The following is a 17,799-nucleotide window of genomic DNA, read 5'->3' on the forward strand; positions in this document are numbered from 1 at the left end:
TATATAAAACCGTGAGATGAATAGATCGGGTAGATGCACAGAGTCTCCTGCCCAGAGTAGGGAAATCGAGGACCAGAGAACACCAGTTTAAGGTGAAGGGGAAAAGATTGAATAGGAATCAGAGGGGTAACCTATTCACACAAAGTGTAGTGGGTGTATGGAACAAGCTGCCAGAGGAGGCAGGGACTATCAAAACATTTAAAATACAGTTAGACAGGTACATGGATAGGACAGGCTTGGAGGGATATGGACCAAACGTGGGCAGGCGGGACTAGTGTAGCTGGGACATGTTGGCCTGTGAAGGGCCTGTTTCCACACTGTATCACTCTATGACTCTACTGAATCGGAAGCTTGAACATAGAACGGTACAGCACAGAAACAGGCCATTCAGCCCACAATTCCAGCACAGAACATGATATCAAGCCCATCACTTGTGTACCTGCACATACTGTAACCCATAGCCCTCCATTCCATGCATCTCCATGTGCCTATCCAAAAGTTGCCCCTTAGATTCCTATTAAATCTTTCCCATCTCACCTTAAACCAATGCCCTCTGGTTCTTGGTTCCCAATGTTGGGTAATATATTCACCCCATTCTATTTCATCCCCTCTACTTTCAAAGCACCCATTCACTTTGCAGTCCCTAAAGGTGCCACCAAATGGTGAAGGGGAGAGAGGCCTGGCTGGTTTACCTGCACCTGCAGCATGACAAAGGTTAGGACTGCAGTACAGCACAACAACCTCTAGGCCTTGTGTTTAAGAAGGAACTGCAGATGCTGGAAAATCGAAGGTACACAAAAATGCTGGAGAAACTCAGCAGGTGCAGCAGCATCTATGGAGCGAAGGAAATGGGCAACGTTTCGGGCCGAGGGTCTGAAGAAGGGTTTCGGCCCGAAACGTTGACCATTTCCTTCGCTCCATAGATGCTGCTGCACCCGCTGAGTTTCTCCAGCATTTTTGTGTAACCTCTAGGCATTCATTGACGCATATCAATGTTCCTGACAGGTATTTATCGACGTAGCCCAATGTTTTGGGAAGGGCATTCCTTGACGCCCACTACAAGGTTCTTGATAATGAAAATTCAATAAAGGATTAAACAGCATGTAGGTTTACTTGTAATAGCGTTATTGCATTTTTGTATATTAATGGTTTGAGAACATATTGTTATTGAGTAGATATTAGAAAGTGCGCACAATTTCAAGGGTCAAAATCTGTATAAAATGTTGACGGTTCTGAGTGGAATTTCAGAGTAGTGCAGTAACTGGGACAGTGTGGCTCATCTTGTGCACGTACATAACGTGTGTCTGGAAAATGACTGGAAGTTGTCAGAGTCCGGTTGATCGGTGACGACACAGGCATCACTTGTGAACTGCCGGTGGGTGACGGCAGCTACAGATAAGAGACGGTTGCCCACCTCTTCGCAGAGTGCGGGGGTTTGCGAAGAGAGTCTGGGGAAGAACTCAAGGGGCCTCGTCACGGTTTTTCCCTGAACATCTCCGTCACAGGATGGGACTCTTCTGTTTTACGGGCCGCTCCCAGGGACACATTCGGAGACGGACATCGAGTGCTGCTGGAAGGTCGTCAACTCGGTGAAAGATGCTCTTTGGCCTGCCTGAACTGTGTCTGCCTCCTAGCAGAGCGAGATGTCCGTCGGGGAATGTTACAGACTGGCCCGCTCCAGACTGCAGGAGGATGTGCTGAGGGACGCACTGAAGCTCGGTGCAGCCAACGCCAAGGCTCTGTTGGGGGAGGACCACAGTCTAGGGTCCTTCTGCTGCTGGACATGGGGGGACAGGGTGTTTGGTGACACCTGTCAAACGAGGGAAGGGATATCACCCTGGGGGGGGGGGGGGGGGGGGACAAGCGTTGCAAGGGTATAATGATATTTCTTATTTCTGTGAACACTACCAAATATGACACTGATGAATATATCCACAGCCTCTGGGAACGTCGGAAGAATTTTTGAACAGATCGTGTTTTGTATATCTTTTTTTATTCTGAATAAAGTTTATTTTGACAGATTAAAAAAAGGTGAAACTGCTGCAAAACTGCAACGATGATCACAGGGACATCGTGTGGATGGACTCAGTCCCACAACACAGGCGGGTCTGTTGAGAAACAGAGTTGGCTTCTCAGCTGACTCAAGAGTTCAAAGGCTCCTTTGTACTGCCCTGGCACGTGACTACTATCCCGCTGACACCCGCCAACCTTCAGAGCGGCTCAGTGATGCAGCTAGTAGTACTGCCGCCTCACAACTCGAATGACCCAGCTTCCATCCTGACCTCAGAATCTGTCTGTGTGCAGTTTACTCATTCTCCCCGTGACTGCGTGGGCTGCGTCTGAGTGCTCTGGTTTCCTCCCACATCCCAAAGACGTCCGTGTTCTGAGTTTAATTGACCACCGTAAAGCTGCCTGTGGCGTCTTGGTAAATATTAGAATCTGGGATGAATGTGAAGTATAGGGAGCTACAACATGCTGGAGTAAGCACATGAATAGGTGACACTTCGGGTTGGGACCCTTTTTCCCCCTCCCCTGAAGGGAGGAGGGGGAAAGCTGGAAGAGAGGAGGGGCAAGACAAAGCCTGGCAAGTGGTAGGTGGGGGGGGTTGAGAGTTTGAGTTTAGAAGAATAATGAAAGGCTTGGTTAGAATGGATGCGGAGAGGATGTTTCCACTAGTGGGAGAGTCTAGAGGCCATAGCCCCAGAATTAAAGGAGGTTCTTTTAGGATGGAAATGAGGAGATATTTCTTTAGTCAGAGGGTTTGGTGAATCTGTGGAATTATTTGCCACAGAAGGCTGTGGAGGCCACGAAGAGCTGACTGACCAGAAATCGCTCAAGATCGTACTACTGCATTGTCTTTCTGTTGGTTGGTGAGCACGCAACAAATTCAATCAGAACTAAAGGAGATTTTCTTGGGCAGGAGATGAGGAGGAATTTCGTTAGTCAGAGTGAATCTGTGGAATTCTTTGCCGCAGGAGACTGTGGAGGGCAAGTCCATGGATATTTTTAAGGCAGAGATAGATAGATTATTGATTGGTACAGGTGTCAGAGGTTATGGGGAGAAGGCAGGAGAATGGGGTTATGAGGAAGAGATAGATCAGCCATAATTGAATGATGGAATAGACTTGATGGGCCGAATGGCCTAATTCTACCCCTATCACTTATGACCTTATGAGAGGCAAATGTTTTGGACAATGGCCGGAGGTGAGATAAGGATAGAAGAGGATTGGGGTAAAGGGGTGACTTGGTGCGGACGCGGTGGGTATCAGAGTCTGTTCATGTGCCATATCATGTTATGAATCCTCTCCAGCGCAGAAAAAGAGCAGACTACCACGTCAGGATCGCTGCTGAAATTAAATGGCACCCACTTCACTCACTTAGTGACATCATCAGCACAGACAAACTGTGCACACAACATAGGTTGAGAGAACACCCCCCCTCCTCCGCCCCACTCGCCCCCCTCCCCTACACCCCCACCTCACCGAGAGGGGATCTTATTGACACATATAAGATTGTTAAGGGCTTGGACACGCTAGAGGCAGGAAACATGTTCCCAATGTTGGGGGAGTTCAGAACCAGGGGCCACAGTTTAAGAATAAGGGGTAAGCCATTTAGAACGGAGATGAGGAAACATGTTTTCTCACAGAGAGTGGTGAATGTGGAATTCCCTGCCTTAAGAGGATGGTGGAGGCAGGTTCTCTGGATGCTTTCAAGAGAGAGCTAGATAGGGCTCTTAAAAATAGCGCAGTCAGGGGATATGGGGAGAAGCAGGAACGGGATACTAATTGGGGATGATCAGCCATGATCACATTGAATGGCGGTGCTGGCTCGAAGGGCCAAATGGCCTACTCCTGCACCTATTGTCTATTTTCACGCAGATTGAGAGAAACCCGGCATCCAAGTGACTGCAAAGCTACTCGTAGAAAGATAAGAGAAAGACAAGCAAGAGGGCGGCAGCCTTACCAGACAATCCAACTGAGAGACGGGGCTTCTGTTTCCGGGCTGGCTGATGTCCCACACCTTCACGCAGCCCTTTCCGCCCGTGTACACGTGCTTGGTGAAGTTGCTGACGGCCACGGCGCACACCACCTCCCCGTGGGGGAGGTTGTTGATCTGCCGGGCATGCCGGGGAATGCCCGTCCCAGTCAGCGCGTCCGTCGGGAACGCCACGGGCTGCATCTGCCGGTCTGCTCCGACGTGGAACGAGTAGGCGCTGTTGCAAAAGGAACGGGGAGAGGGGGGTCGGAGAGAGAGAGAGAGAGAGAGGACACAAGAACTGTAAGAGATAGATGGTCCAGAACCAGGGGGTCACAGTATAAGAATAAGGGGTAGACAAAAAATGCTGGAGAAACTCAGTGGGTGAGACAGCATCTATGAAGAGAAGGAACAGGCGACGTTTCGGGTCGAGACCCAGAAAAGTCGCCTATTCCTGCTCTCCATAGATGCTGCCTCACCCACTGAGTTTCTCCAGCATTTTTTATCAGCTTTGATCTTTGATCTTTCCAGCATATGCAGTTCTTTCTTAAGAATAAGGGGTCGGTCATTTAGGACTGAGATGAGGAAAAACTTTTTCACCCAGAGAGTTGTGAATCTGTGGAATTCTCTGCCACAGAAGGTAGTGGAGGCCAATTCACTGGATGTTTTCAAGAGGGAGTTAGATTTAGCTCTTGGGGCTAAAGGAATCAAAGGATATGGGGGAAAAGCAGGAACGGGGTACTGATTTTAGATGATCAGCCATGATCATATTGAATAGCTGGCTCGATGGGCCGAATGGCCTACTCTTGCACCTATTTTTCCATGTTTCTATGGTGGAAGGCTTCCAACAGACCAGAAGTTAGATCATCCTCACTCCTGCAATATTACCTACAAATACTATCGTAGCCAGAACACACATCAGATTCAGCTACCGTTTCTTCCCAGCTGTTATCAGGAACCTGAACCAACTTCTCACCAATTGTAGATCATAAGATCATAAGTGGTAGGAGTAGAATTAGGCCATTCGGCCCATCAAGTGTACTACATCATTCAATCATGGCTGATCTATCTCTCCCTCCTAACCCCATTTTCCTGCTTTCTCCCCATAATCTCAAACACCCATAATTCCACAGATTCATCTCCCTCTGACTAAAGAAATGTCTCCTCATCTCCTTCCTGAAAGAAGTTAAGAATTTATTTTAGAGATACAGCATGGAAGCAGGCCTTCCGGCCCATGCCAATCGGATCACGCCGTACACTAGCACTATCCTACAAGAAGGAACTGCAGATGCTGGAATATCGAAGGTAGACAAAAATGCTGGAGAAACTCAGCTGGTGAGGCAGCATCTATGGAGTGAAGGAAATAGGCAACGTTTCGGGTCGAAACCCTTCTTCAGATTGATGTGAGGGTGGGAGGGCGGGAAGAATACAGGAAGAGGTGGAGCCAGTGGGCTGAGGGAGAGCTGAGAAGGGGAGGAGAAAGCAGGGACTACCTAATTCTCTAATTTCAGGTAGTGCATATTTCTCCTCCCCTTCTCAGCTCTTCCCCCCTCCCCCCCCCGCTGAGTTTCTCCAGCATTTTTGTGTACCTACAAACCTGCACTTCTTTGGAGTGTGGGAGGAAACCAGAGCACCTGGCGAAAACCCGTGCAGTCACAGGGAGAACATGCAAACTCCGTACAGACAGCACCCGTGGTCAGGATCGAACTCCACCTCAGGGACAATTGACAGAGGCTAATTTGAGGCCGCGTGTCTTTGGGACATGGGCGGAAATACATGCGGTCACAGGAAGAAAGTGCAAACTCTGCAAAGACAGCGCCCGAGGTGGGGATCGGACCTAGGATCTCTGGCGCTGTGAGGCAGCAGCTCCACTAGCTGCGCCCTAAAGGTTTGGGGTGGCTTTTCGCCTCACGCTACTTACGGCTTCCCTGCAGTCGCCGCTGACAGGCTCCCGGGAAGTCCTGCCGCCCGCTTGTGTGTGTGATGTTCAAATCCAGCCTAGGCAAACCAAACAACAGGAGGAGATTAATAACACTTCTTGAAATAGACAATGATGAAAATGTAGAAAGACAAGGATCCACGGAGGCTGGTTTACAAAAGAAAATGGCACAAACTGCTTGACTAACTCAGCGGGTCAGGCAGCATCTCTGGAGAACATGGATAGTTGACATCGGGTCGATAATTGTCCTTTGATGTCAGTCTTCCCCCTGTGAACGCCTACTTTGCTCAGCATTTCATAGAAACATAGAAAATAGGTGCAGGAGTAGGCCATTCGGCCTTTCGTGCCTGCACCGCCATTCAATATGATCATGGATGATCATCCAACTCAGTATCCTGTACCTGCCTTCTCTCCATACCCCCTGATCCCTTTAGCCACAAGGGCCACATCTAACTCCCTCTTAAATATAGCCAATGAACTGGCCTCAACTACCTTCTGTGGCAGAGAATTCCACAGATTCACCACTCTCTGTGTGAAAAAAGTTTTCCTAATCTCGGTCCTAAACGATTTCCCCCTTATCGTTAAACTGTGACCCCTTGTCCTGGACTTCCCCAACATCGGGAACAATCTTCCTACATCTAGCCTGTCCAACCCCTTAAGAATTTTGTAAGTTTCTATAAGATCCCCCCTCAATCTACTAAATTCTAGCGAGTACAAACCGAGTCTATCCAGTCTTTCTTCATATGAAAGTCCTGACATCCCAGGAATCAGTCTGGTGAACCTTCTCTGTACTCCCTCTATGGCAAGAATGTCTTTCCTCAGATTAGGAGACCAAAACTGTACGCAATACTCCAGGTGTGGTCTCACCAAGACCCTGTACAACTGCAGTAGAACCTCCCTGCTCCTATACTCAAATCCTTTTGCTATGAATGCTAACATACCATTCGCCTTCTTCACAGCCTGCTGCACCTGCATGCCTACTTTTAATGACTGGTGTACCATGACACCCAGGTCTCGTTGCATCTCCCCTTTTCTAATCGGCCGCCATTCAGATAATAATCTACTTTCCTGTTTTTGCCACCAAAGTGGATAACCTCACATTTATCCACATTATACTGCATCTGCCATGCATTTGGCCACTCACCCAGCCTATCCAAGTCACCTTGCAGCCTCCTAGCATCCTCCTCACAGCTAACACTGCCCCCCAGCTTCGTGTCATCCGCAAACTTGGAGATGTTGCATTCAATTCCCTCGTCCAAATCATTAATATATATCGTAAATAGCTGGGGTCCCAGAACCTGAGCCTTGTGGTACCCCACTAGTCACTGCCTGCCATTGTGAAAAGGACCCGTTTACTCCTACTCTTTGCTTCCTGTCTGCCAGCCAGTTCTCTATCCACATCAATACTGAACCCCCAATACCGTATGCTTTAAGTTTGTATACTAATCTCTTATGTGGGACCTTGTCGAAAGCCTTCTGAAAGTCCAGATATAACACATCCACTGGTTCTCCCTTATCCACTCTACTAGTTACATCCTCGAAAAATTCTATAAGATTCGTCAGACATGATTTACCTTTCATAAATCCATGCTGACTTTGTCCAATGATTTCACCACTTTCCAAATGTGCTGCTATCCCATCTTTAATAACTGACTCTAGCAGTTTCCCCACTACCGACGTTAGACTAACTGGTCTGTAATTCCCCGTTTTCTCTCTCTGTAAACCTGGAATCAGAAGCATCATGACCCAGGGGAAGCCCATTGGAGCCACCAATATTTTGCTGGTTCCTTGTAGAGTGACAGACTCTCCATGCAGACACACAAAACCACCTGCCCTATACTTGATCTCATAAGCTCTTCCCAGGGCGGCACGATGGAGCAGCGGGGGAGTTGCTGCCTTACAGCGCTTGCAGCACCAGAGACAGGAGTTCGATCCCGACCATGGATGCTGTCTGTATGGAGTTTGTGCACTCTCCCCTTGATCTTTCTCCGAGATCTTCGGTTTCCTCCCACACTCCAAAGGCATACAGGTTTGTAGGTCAATTGGCTTGCTATAAGTGTAAATTGTCCCTAGTGTGTGTAGGTTTGTGTTAATGTACGGGTCAGGCAGCATCTGTGGGAAAACAAGGATAGGCGATGTTTCCGGTCGGGACCCTTCTTCAATCTATCCACAGATGCTGCCTGACCCGCTGAGTTACTCCACATTTGCGCCTCTTTTTTTGTATTCAAACGCAAGTTATTGTTACGCTGCCAATCAGTTGTGATTCAAAACCCTTTTCCAGGTTTGGAACCGTGCCTTGCAGAACAGTGTTGTATTTAAACCTGACAGAAATACCACTAAGAAGCACAGCTTACCACTTAGATGAGCGTGACTCAGAGCTTCCTCAAGCTTCCTCGGGGACTGAACTCGGTTGTAACACTCAACTAATAAATGCTCGGCAAATGGCACACTGCCGGGTCTGGGTTCCTTTCAAAGGCAGGATGAGGCACGGGGGGGGGGCTTGTAGTCAACACGCTGTGGTCCAGAGGTCAACGTCTAACAAGTCTGAAGAAGGGTCTCCACTTGTAATATCACCCATTCCTTCTCCCCAGGGATGCTGCCTGTCCCCCTGAGCTACTCCAGCATTTTGTGTCTATCTTCGGTTTAAACCAGCATCGGCTGTTCCTTCCTACACATCCAACGTGGACCCTCCCCCACAAGCTCCTAAGTACCTGTGTTTCCAGATTTCCCATTAAAGCAAAGAACTGAGCCTATAATCCCGAGAGGTGCTGTAATAAGATTCCCAATGGCTCTAACCAGCTCAATGGGTAAACATTTCAGTCACATTCACAGAAACAACATGTCATTTTTATGCATCCGAATTTTGATCCCAGGCACAATAAGGACTTACTGAGATAAAAGGAGGCATATGAATCAAAGTTATTCATGAAGTTTGCTCGGATATTCCTTGGTCCCATGAGTCAGAAGCCCAGAGAATAAAACAGCTTTGTATTTGAAATGAGTTGACAATCTCGCCAAGAGTCCGCAGAATGGCTGGGAATAAAAGACTAATGCAGAAGAGGCTGATACCTGAACATTTTTTGTTATAAACCAAGCACAAAACTATAGAGATATAGTTTAAATCCAGGATCCGCTCAAATTGGTAAATGTTTGGCAGTACACCAACAGATCTTGGATTGTCCGATTTAAGGAATAAAGATCCTTTCAAAATCTCTTATATACTTGGACCATTTATTATTATTGCTATGTTTGTATTCTTTTTTATGTGCTGCATTGGCAAAAAGAATTTCACTACACCTAGGTGTATGTGACAATAAATACAACCTTTGAACCTTTGAACCATTGCTCATATTGTAGCCAAAAAGCTGCCAGAATGCACATCAATTAAAAATTAAGCTGCACTTATCAACGATTAGACACAAGGTGCTGGAATAATTCAGCGGGTCAGGCAGCATCTCAGGAGAAATCGGATGGGTGACGTTATGGGTCGGGTCTCCTCTTCGGACTGGAAACCTGGGCCGTAACATCACCCACCCTTTGTCTCCAAATAGACACAAAATGCTGGAGTAACTCAGCGGGACAGGCAGCCTCTCTGGAGAGAAGGAATGGGTGACATTTCGGGTCGAGGCCCTTCTTCCGACTGATGTCATGGGGAGAGGGAGATACATAGAACTCTCGTCGGAGAGAGGAGGAGAATTTCTTGTGTGGGTAATGTGTGGGAAACGAAGAACGTCACAAGCATTCCTTAACCCCATGGGTAGATGGTTCATTAAAAGCAAAACATTTATTAGACAATTAAAGGGTCTCGACCCGAAACGGCACCCATTCCTTCTCTCCCGAGATGCAGCCTGTCTCACTGAGTCACTCCAGCATTTTGTGTCTATGTTCGGATTAAACCAGCATCTGCAGTTCCTTCCTACATATTAGAAAATCAATCTTTAGATATTAAACTACTCCTTTCCTTTCCTTCTTGCTACATTGTAGGATCACCGCGCGTTCTCAGCTTGTGAATTTTGTTTCCCAAAGTTGTTTCAGTGCAAGGAGAGTGCGGAACTTACCACCGATGAGCGACCAAACGTTGAGGCTGTGGCACCGCCGTTGAGTTGAGGGGAAGCAAAGTGCAGGCCCCCGTAGGCATTGGCACCGGCGATCCCACCGTTCACCGCAGTGTGGACCATCCCGAATGGCACCGGGAAAGCACCCTGCACGGACAGTGGTGTTTTCAACCCTAAAGCTGAAGGAGAAAGCACACGTTAGCTCCAGGGCCATAGTCGCACAGCACAGAGAGAGAAGTAGGAAGGACCTGCAGATGCTGCCTTACACCATAGATGCATAATGCTGGAGTAACTCAGCGGGTCAGGCAGCATCTCTGGAGGAAAGGAATAGGTGGCGTTTCAGATCTTTAGACAATCCGAAGAGTCTCGACTCTAAATGTCACCTATTCTTTTTTTCCAGTGATGCTGCCTCACCTGCTGAGTTATTCCAGCATTGTGTGTCTATCTTCAGCGCAGATAACAGCCCATTCAACCCAACTTGTCCATGCCAACCAAGACGCCATATATAAGCGAGTCCTAACTGCCTGCGTTTGGCCCATATCCCTCCTATCCATTCCTCCCCAGGGCAGCACAGTGGCACAGCGATAAGCTGCTGCCTCACAGTGCCAGAGGCCCAGGTTATATCCTAACCTCGAATGCTGTCTGTACGGAGTTTGTATGTTTGCCCTGTGACCACTTGGATTTTCACCAGGTGCCCCGGTTTCCACCCACGTTCCAAAGACATGCAGCATTGTAAGTTAATTGCCCCTAGGGTGAAAGTGGTCCAACATCGAACTTGGGTAATGGTGATCGACGGTCAGCGTGGACTCAAAACTCCATGTATCTCTCCAAATGTCTTTTAAATGTTGTTATTGTCCCTGCCTCCTCTGGCTGCTAGTTCCATATACAGACCACCCTCTCTGTGTGGAAAAGTTGCCCCTCAGGTTCCTAGTAAATATACCTCTCTCACCTTAAACCTATGTCCTCCATTTCATGAATGGCTTACCCTGGGGGAAAAAAGAATTGGTGAATTCACTGTCTGTGTTCTCCTGTGATTTTATATACAAGATCACCCCTCAGACTGCACTCCAAGGAATAAAGTCCTGCATGGACTTAATTTGTGGTGGACCTGTAGTAGTATTCTCTGAACTGCTTTCACTGTACCTCGATGCATGTGACAATTATAAGCCTAAACCTAGATTGGTTTGCATTGCCTCACTAAAAGCACAGCATGCATAGAATTGGAGCTCCTGCCGCGGGTTTAAGGCAGAAACATTAGGAAACGGAATGAACGCTGAGATGAGGAAGGTCCAGTTACCGAGAGGATCCGCCCCTGCTTTGCCAGCCGCTGAGCAGTGCTGGGAGGTGCCACTGGTGCTGGGCGTCGCTGAGTCACTCCGGGACGGTGGCACGCTGGATTTAAGACCAGGTGTGCTGGACTTCTCATTCTGATATCAAGAACACAAACAACCCAGTTAGAAAGTCTTTTAAGTTCATAAGTTCCAGGAGCGGAATCAGGCCATTCGGCCCACCCAGTCTGCTCCGCCATTCTATCGTGGCCGATCTATCTCTTTCCCGCTCAGCCCCAATCTCCTGCCTTCCCCCCGCAACCCCCGACACCCCTTTAAACAATATTTCCAAATCCACAACAGATAGACTGGAGTGGTAATGGTAGACACCAGAGGCAGGACTTGAGGTAGAACATAGACTGTACTGTACAGGAACGGGCTCTTCAGCCCACATGGACCGAACCTGGTCCCAAGATAAATTAATCTTCGCTGCCTGCACGTGATCCATATCCCCCCATTCCTTACCTATCCACTTGCCTATCTAAAAGCCTCTTTAATACCGCTATGGTATCTGCCTCCTCCACTGTCCCTGCCAAGGCAGTCCAGGCACCCAACATACTCTGTGTAAAAAATGTGCCCTGTATTTCTCCTTTAAGCTTTTCCCCTCTCACCTTAAAGCTATGCCCTGTAGTCTCTGATATTTCCATCCTGGGGGGGGGGGGGGGAGGTTCTGGCTGCCTATTCCTCTCATCATTTGGATAGTTCTATCAGGTCTTGCCTCATCCTCTGGCATTCCAGAGAAAGCAATCCAAGTATGTCCAACCTCTCCTTGTAGCTCAATGGTAGACAAAAATGCTGGAGAAACTCAGCGGGCGAGGCAGCATCTATAGGTGACGTTTCGGGTCAAAACCCTTCTTCAGTCTGATGTGAGGGTGGGGGGAGGGCGGGAAGAAGAAAGGAAGAGGCGGAGACACTGGGCTGTGGGAGAGCTGAGAAGGGCAGGGGAAGGAGGGAGAAAGCAAGTACTACCTGAAATTGGCGAAGTCAATGTTCATGCCGCTGGGGTGTAAACTACCCAAGCGAAATATGAGGTGCTGCTCCTCCAATTTACGGTGGGGCTCACTCTGGCCATGGAGGCCCGGGACAGAAAGGTCAGATACGGAATGGGAGGGGGAGTTGAAGTGCTGAGCCACCGGAAGATTGGGTTGCTTAATGTGAACTGTGCGGATGTCCTGGGCGAAGCGATCGCCAAGCCTGCGTTTGGTCTCACCCATTTAGAACAGTTGACACCTAGGGCAGCAGATGAGGTTGGAGGAGGTGCAGGTGAACCTCTGCCTCACCTGGAAAGACTGCTTGGGTCCTTGAATGGAGACCAGGGGGGAGGTAAAGCAACAAATGTAGCATTTCCTGCGGTTGCAAGGGAATGTACCAGGGGAGGGGGTGGTTTGTGTGGGAAGGGACAAATTGACCAGTGAGTTACGGAGGGAGCGGTCTCTGCAGAAAGCTTATAGTTCATACCTTCTAATCCAGACATCATTCTGGTAAACACCTTCTTCATCCTCCCCAATGTCACCACTTCATTCGTGAAATGGGGTGACTAAAATTGCATACAATACCCAAAATACAGCCTGACCAAAGTGAAATTAAATTGCATCATGTCTTCCTGACTCTTATACTCAATGCCCTGACTAATGAAGGCAAGCATACCATACGGCCTCTCTATTATTCTATCTACTTGTGTTGCCACTTTCTAGTAACGATGGACTCAGTCCTCGACATCTCTCTGTACATTAATGCAAAGGTCTTGCCATTATTTGTATACCTTCCGACCTCCCAAAGTACAACACCATACAGTTGATCAGATTAAACTCCATCTGCCATTTCTCTGCCCATGATCTGTATCCCACTGTACATTTTGACCGCCTTCCTCACTGTCCGGAACTCCAGCAGTGTTGGTGTCCTGCGGATATTTTCGCGGCGAGGACACGTGGACAAGGTGGGGGGGGGGGGGGGGTGGCAGATCAGGAAGGGGCGGAGATACTTACCGCAACCGGCTCTTTGCTTTTTAGCGGAGGCGGGGTGCAGCTTGTTGTAACCAGCGACGTGGGACTGTTCACCTGAGTCTTCCTCCTCACGTGAAGCTTTTCCAGTCCATTCTCGTGCGCTGCTTGCGGAGGGCTACTGCGAGGAGACGATGGCTCCTGAAACATGAAGCCGTTCAGAGATTCAGAGAGATGTAGCAGAGAAACAGGCCCTGTGGCCCACCGAGTGCCCGCTGACCATCAATCACCCGCTCACACCATTTGTTTGTTATTTGCAAGCAAACAAAAGTTGGGCCGAGGGGTTGTATGACTCTACGACAAGGGACCAGCCTCACCAGCAAAACCTTGAAGCCAACTCAAAAGGGCTTTAATAATCAAATGTACCACAGGATAGAACTGGTTTTATGAGCAAAGGCATTGTCAGAAATGTCAAAGCTGTTATGTTATAAATCGTACTCTAATCTATATTAGTCACTGGCTACGAGTGAAAATTACCATCAAAACAATTTTGGCTTCTGGTTCTTTGTCGTCACAGCTCTGATTTCTGAAATGTTGATGTTTTGGGTCAAAGTAGAAGCTTTGCAATACTTCACAAACAGATGGACAGTGTGGCAAGTTGGATGGTGGACTGACTGAAGTACAGAAGATATTAATAATAACTGGCACAGGTGGATAAAGTGAAACTGCTGCTACTAATTGGGAAGTCCAGAACTATGGAGGAGAACCTAAAAATTAAGAGTCATGCCTGCAAGTCCATTGATATTGTGGGCAAATGCAGGGTATATAGAGTTAGAGCACTAATCTGTCACATTCTCAATGAATGGCAGTAAAGGTTTTAGGAGATGAAGAAGCTTTTCCAACTTTCCTGTGGTCAACGTCAATGATGACAAAGCTTTGACCAACTTTAAAATGACAAAGAGGAGACACAAGGAACTGCTGATGCTGCTGCCACCTTGAGCAAACCCTAACCCTAAAGTGCTGGAGTAACACAGTGGGTCAGGCAGCATACATGGAGTGAATAGAATAGGCGATGTTTCAGATCGAGATCCTTCTTCAGACCAATGAAGGATCCCGACCTGAAACATCACCTAAACGTTCCCTCTACAGATGCTGCCTGACCCACTGAGTTACTTCGACAAAACTTTACTGACCTCATTGGAAACATCAACGACGAGATTATCGTCACTCTTGTCGTCATCGCTGTCCTGTAACAAAAGCCAAAACAAAGGTATTAAACACCTTGTTTAAGAAGGAACTGCAGATGCTGGAAAATCGAAGGTAGACACAATTGCTGGAGAAACTCAGCGGGTGAGGCAGCATCTATGAAGCGAAGGAAATGGTCAACGTTTCGGGCCGAGACCCTTCTTCAGACACCTTCTTTAAACACCTTTGCGGTGAACTTGGTTGATGTTCCTATTACTTCAATCACAGTACAATCGATTAACGGTCAGAACATTGGCCAACACATGCATCGCTGGGCATCCAAAATGGTACTATGGTAACACTGAATAGGAAGTAGGTAAATAATTCACCATCCAGCAGAGCTAGATCCTGGCCTCCATTCTCCCCATCCATTCCAAGGAGCGCTCTTTTGGTTGCCATCCATCCGCTCAAGACTAAACCTCTATGTTGTGGATGTCCCTTGTCAAAGAGCTTGAACAGCAGGATCTTCAGTTTTAGTGCATAAATAACGCTGGAAAACGCATTTCTTTCATTATGTTGGGTCTGTGGTGCTGACCATAGCAAGTGAGCCCATGTCGCAGATTGTTACACTGCAGAACAAGACTTAAGGCTGAACCAAAACCGCCAACTGCACCTTGGGTTAGAGTCATACTGCGCGAAAACAGGAGCATCAGCCCAACTTGTCCACACTGACCAACGTGCCCCATCTACACTAGTCCCACATGCCTACGTTTGGCCCATAAACCTACCCTATCCATCTACCTGTCTAGATGGTTCTTAAACGTTGCGATAGTACCTGCCTCAACTACCTCCTCCGGCAACTTGTTCAATACACACACTATCCCCTGTGTGATAATGGTATCCCTCAGGTTCCTATTAAATCATTCCCCCCTCAACTTAAACCTATGTCCTCTGGTTCTCGATTCCCTCACTCTGTGCATTTTTCGAATCTATTCCCCTCATGACTTTGTACACCTCTATAAGGTCACCCCTCATCCTCCTGCGCTCCAAGGAATAGAGTCCTAGCCCGCTCAACTGCTTGCTATAGCTCAGCCCCACAGGTTATGCCCCTGTCCCACTTAGGAAACCTGAACGGAAACCTCTGGCGACTTTGCGCCCCACCCAAGGTTTCCGTGCGGTTCCTGGAGGTTTTTGTCAGTCTCCCTACCTGCTTCCACTACCTGCAACCTCCGGCAACCACCTGCAACCTCCAGGAACCGCACGGAAACCTTGGGCGGGGCGCAAAGTCCCCAGAGGTTTCCGTTTAGGTTTCCTAAGTGGGACAGGGGCATTACAAGGCGGAAGCCCACTAACATTCTAGCCAAGCGGTTACCAGAATACATAATGAAGTGGTGATTTCTTAGAGATTGGGTTTAATGAAATGGGGCTGGAGCGAGAGATGAGGGGAGATCAGGGAAAATACTGCGACTAAAAAACGATCCGCTCCATCAAAAGAAGCCAGTATCTGATCCTCTCCCCGCAAACTTGGCTAAAGCCGGAAGTTTGCACTGAAATGCAACTGAGTCTACTGAAATGACTGAGAGTCCAGAGATCCAGGTTCGATCCTGGCCTCGGGTGCTGTCTGATGTGGAGTTTGCACGATCCCCCTGTGACCGTGTGGTGTGTCGGTTATTTGGCTTCTGTAAAACGGCCTCAAGTGTGCCGGAAGATACAGCATGTGACAGGCCCTTCAGCCCACACCGGCCACCAATCAGCTTTGCACACTAATTCTACGTTCGTATACGAACGTAGAATTAGTGTGCAAAGCTGATTGGTGGTCGGTGTGGACTCGATGGGCTGAAGGGCCTGTCACATGCTGTATCTTTCAATCAATTCAAGTCTACCGATCAAAAAAATAGACACACCTTACCAGCAGTGGCAGACACAAAGGGAGTCAGTCATCCAGTAATCCCAAACATAATATAATTTCTGTGCCGAGCCTAATTTATTTTCCAGTGAGTCGTTACTGCTCCATAAACTACAACCCATCTGCTGCATAAAACGAGGAGCTATTTTTCATACAGATGTCAGCTCAGTAAATATCACCTGGCACAGCTGTACCTGTACATACACAAAGGGTTGAGCCGTCAAGACAGGTTAATGTTACCTGGCTTTCAGGTCACCCTGACACAAACTAATGCTCCTACTTCTTCAGCAAGCCAACTGGCTTGAATCCGAGGTACAGAAGATAACTCTGTCGGCCTTGGTTCAGTGGATGGCATTCTCCCCTCAAGAATCAGGTAGTAGGGGAGTCACGCATACAAAGAAAAAAGAGCGGCAGACTGTTGTGGAGAGAGAACAGTGGTAAAGATAGGCACAAAGTGTTGGAGTAACTCAGCGGGTCAGGCAGCATCTCTGGAGAGAAAGGATGGGTGACGTCACGGGTCGGGACCCTTCTTCAGACTTGAAACTTGACCCGAAATGTCACCCAACCTTTTTGTCCAGAGACGCTGCCTGATCCGCTGAATGCTCCAGCATGTTGTGTCTATTTTTTGTCTAAACCAGCACCTGCAGTTGTTTGTTTCTACATGTTAGTGATAGCTTGCTGTGTGCGACATTCCCTGCACTACAATAGTCACTATACTTCAAGGCAAACCCGACCTGGTTAAAGCTTAGTTTAGTTTAGAAATTCAGCACGGCAACAGGCCCTTTGGCCTATCAAGTCCACTCTGACCAGCGATCCCGTACACTAAAACCATCCCACAAACTCAGGACAATAGAATGTACAAACTCCGTACAAACAGCGCCCTTAGTCAGGATCGAACCTGAAATACACTCTACTGCTGCGCCACCATGCCACCGAAAAAAATATACATTCAAGTCTGTAGCACCTGTATAATCACCTTGTTACATCAATCAGGCTCACATCCCCAGAGTAAGAAGGGACGTGGCAAGTTGATATAGTATTTTAAACTCGAGTCAGTTCAGAGTGTTTACATACATCTCCCTGTGCCCTCAGGCATATCCTTTTCAGCTGGGCAGGGCACAACGGCAACTTCCCGAGGTGAACAATGAAGCACTTTGTGTCCAAGTGCTTATTTTACATTGGGAAAGTTCAACGGTCATTGCGGTTGAGCTTCAAACACCGACAATTTAATCTAATCAACCCATTTCCACGTGCCCCCTGCGTTCAGGGGGTTAGGGGAAGGGGGCGTTGGGGCAGAGGGCGAGGGCGTCGCTAGAAAACAGTCCGTTTCATAGATTTCCGCAACGCTGAGCCGCCTCAACTGCCCAAAGCGTCGAGAAACATGAAAATAAATACAGCCTTAATTTATTTACTTCTTTCCTCCACCCGCACAAATTCCGAGTGAAAGGGTGTTATTCTGTACCTCACATAT

At 48.0% G+C, this 17,799-nt stretch overlaps 1 protein-coding gene across 3 annotated transcripts in view; it reads right to left on the reverse strand.

Moving 5' to 3' along the window:
* LOC116989285 (transducin-like enhancer protein 1) overlaps positions 1-17,799 on the reverse strand; it is a 191,049-nt gene that overhangs the window by 24,446 nt on the left and 148,804 nt on the right. For all 3 annotated transcript variants that reach the window (XM_033046509.1, XM_033046508.1, XM_033046507.1), the window contains 6 exons: positions 14,431-14,484; positions 13,283-13,438; positions 11,267-11,396; positions 9,973-10,148; positions 5,897-5,973; positions 3,964-4,213 (listed from right to left, as the gene is read on the reverse strand). In XM_033046509.1, the coding sequence (XP_032902400.1) occupies positions 3,964-4,213; positions 5,897-5,973; positions 9,973-10,148; positions 11,267-11,396; positions 13,283-13,438; positions 14,431-14,484 (843 nt within the window). The remainder of the gene's footprint in view (positions 1-3,963; positions 4,214-5,896; positions 5,974-9,972; positions 10,149-11,266; positions 11,397-13,282; positions 13,439-14,430; positions 14,485-17,799) is intronic.

Source organism: Amblyraja radiata, chromosome 29 (assembly GCF_010909765.2).
Source record: "Amblyraja radiata isolate CabotCenter1 chromosome 29, sAmbRad1.1.pri, whole genome shotgun sequence".
NCBI classification, from domain to species: Eukaryota; Metazoa; Chordata; class Chondrichthyes; order Rajiformes; family Rajidae; genus Amblyraja; species Amblyraja radiata.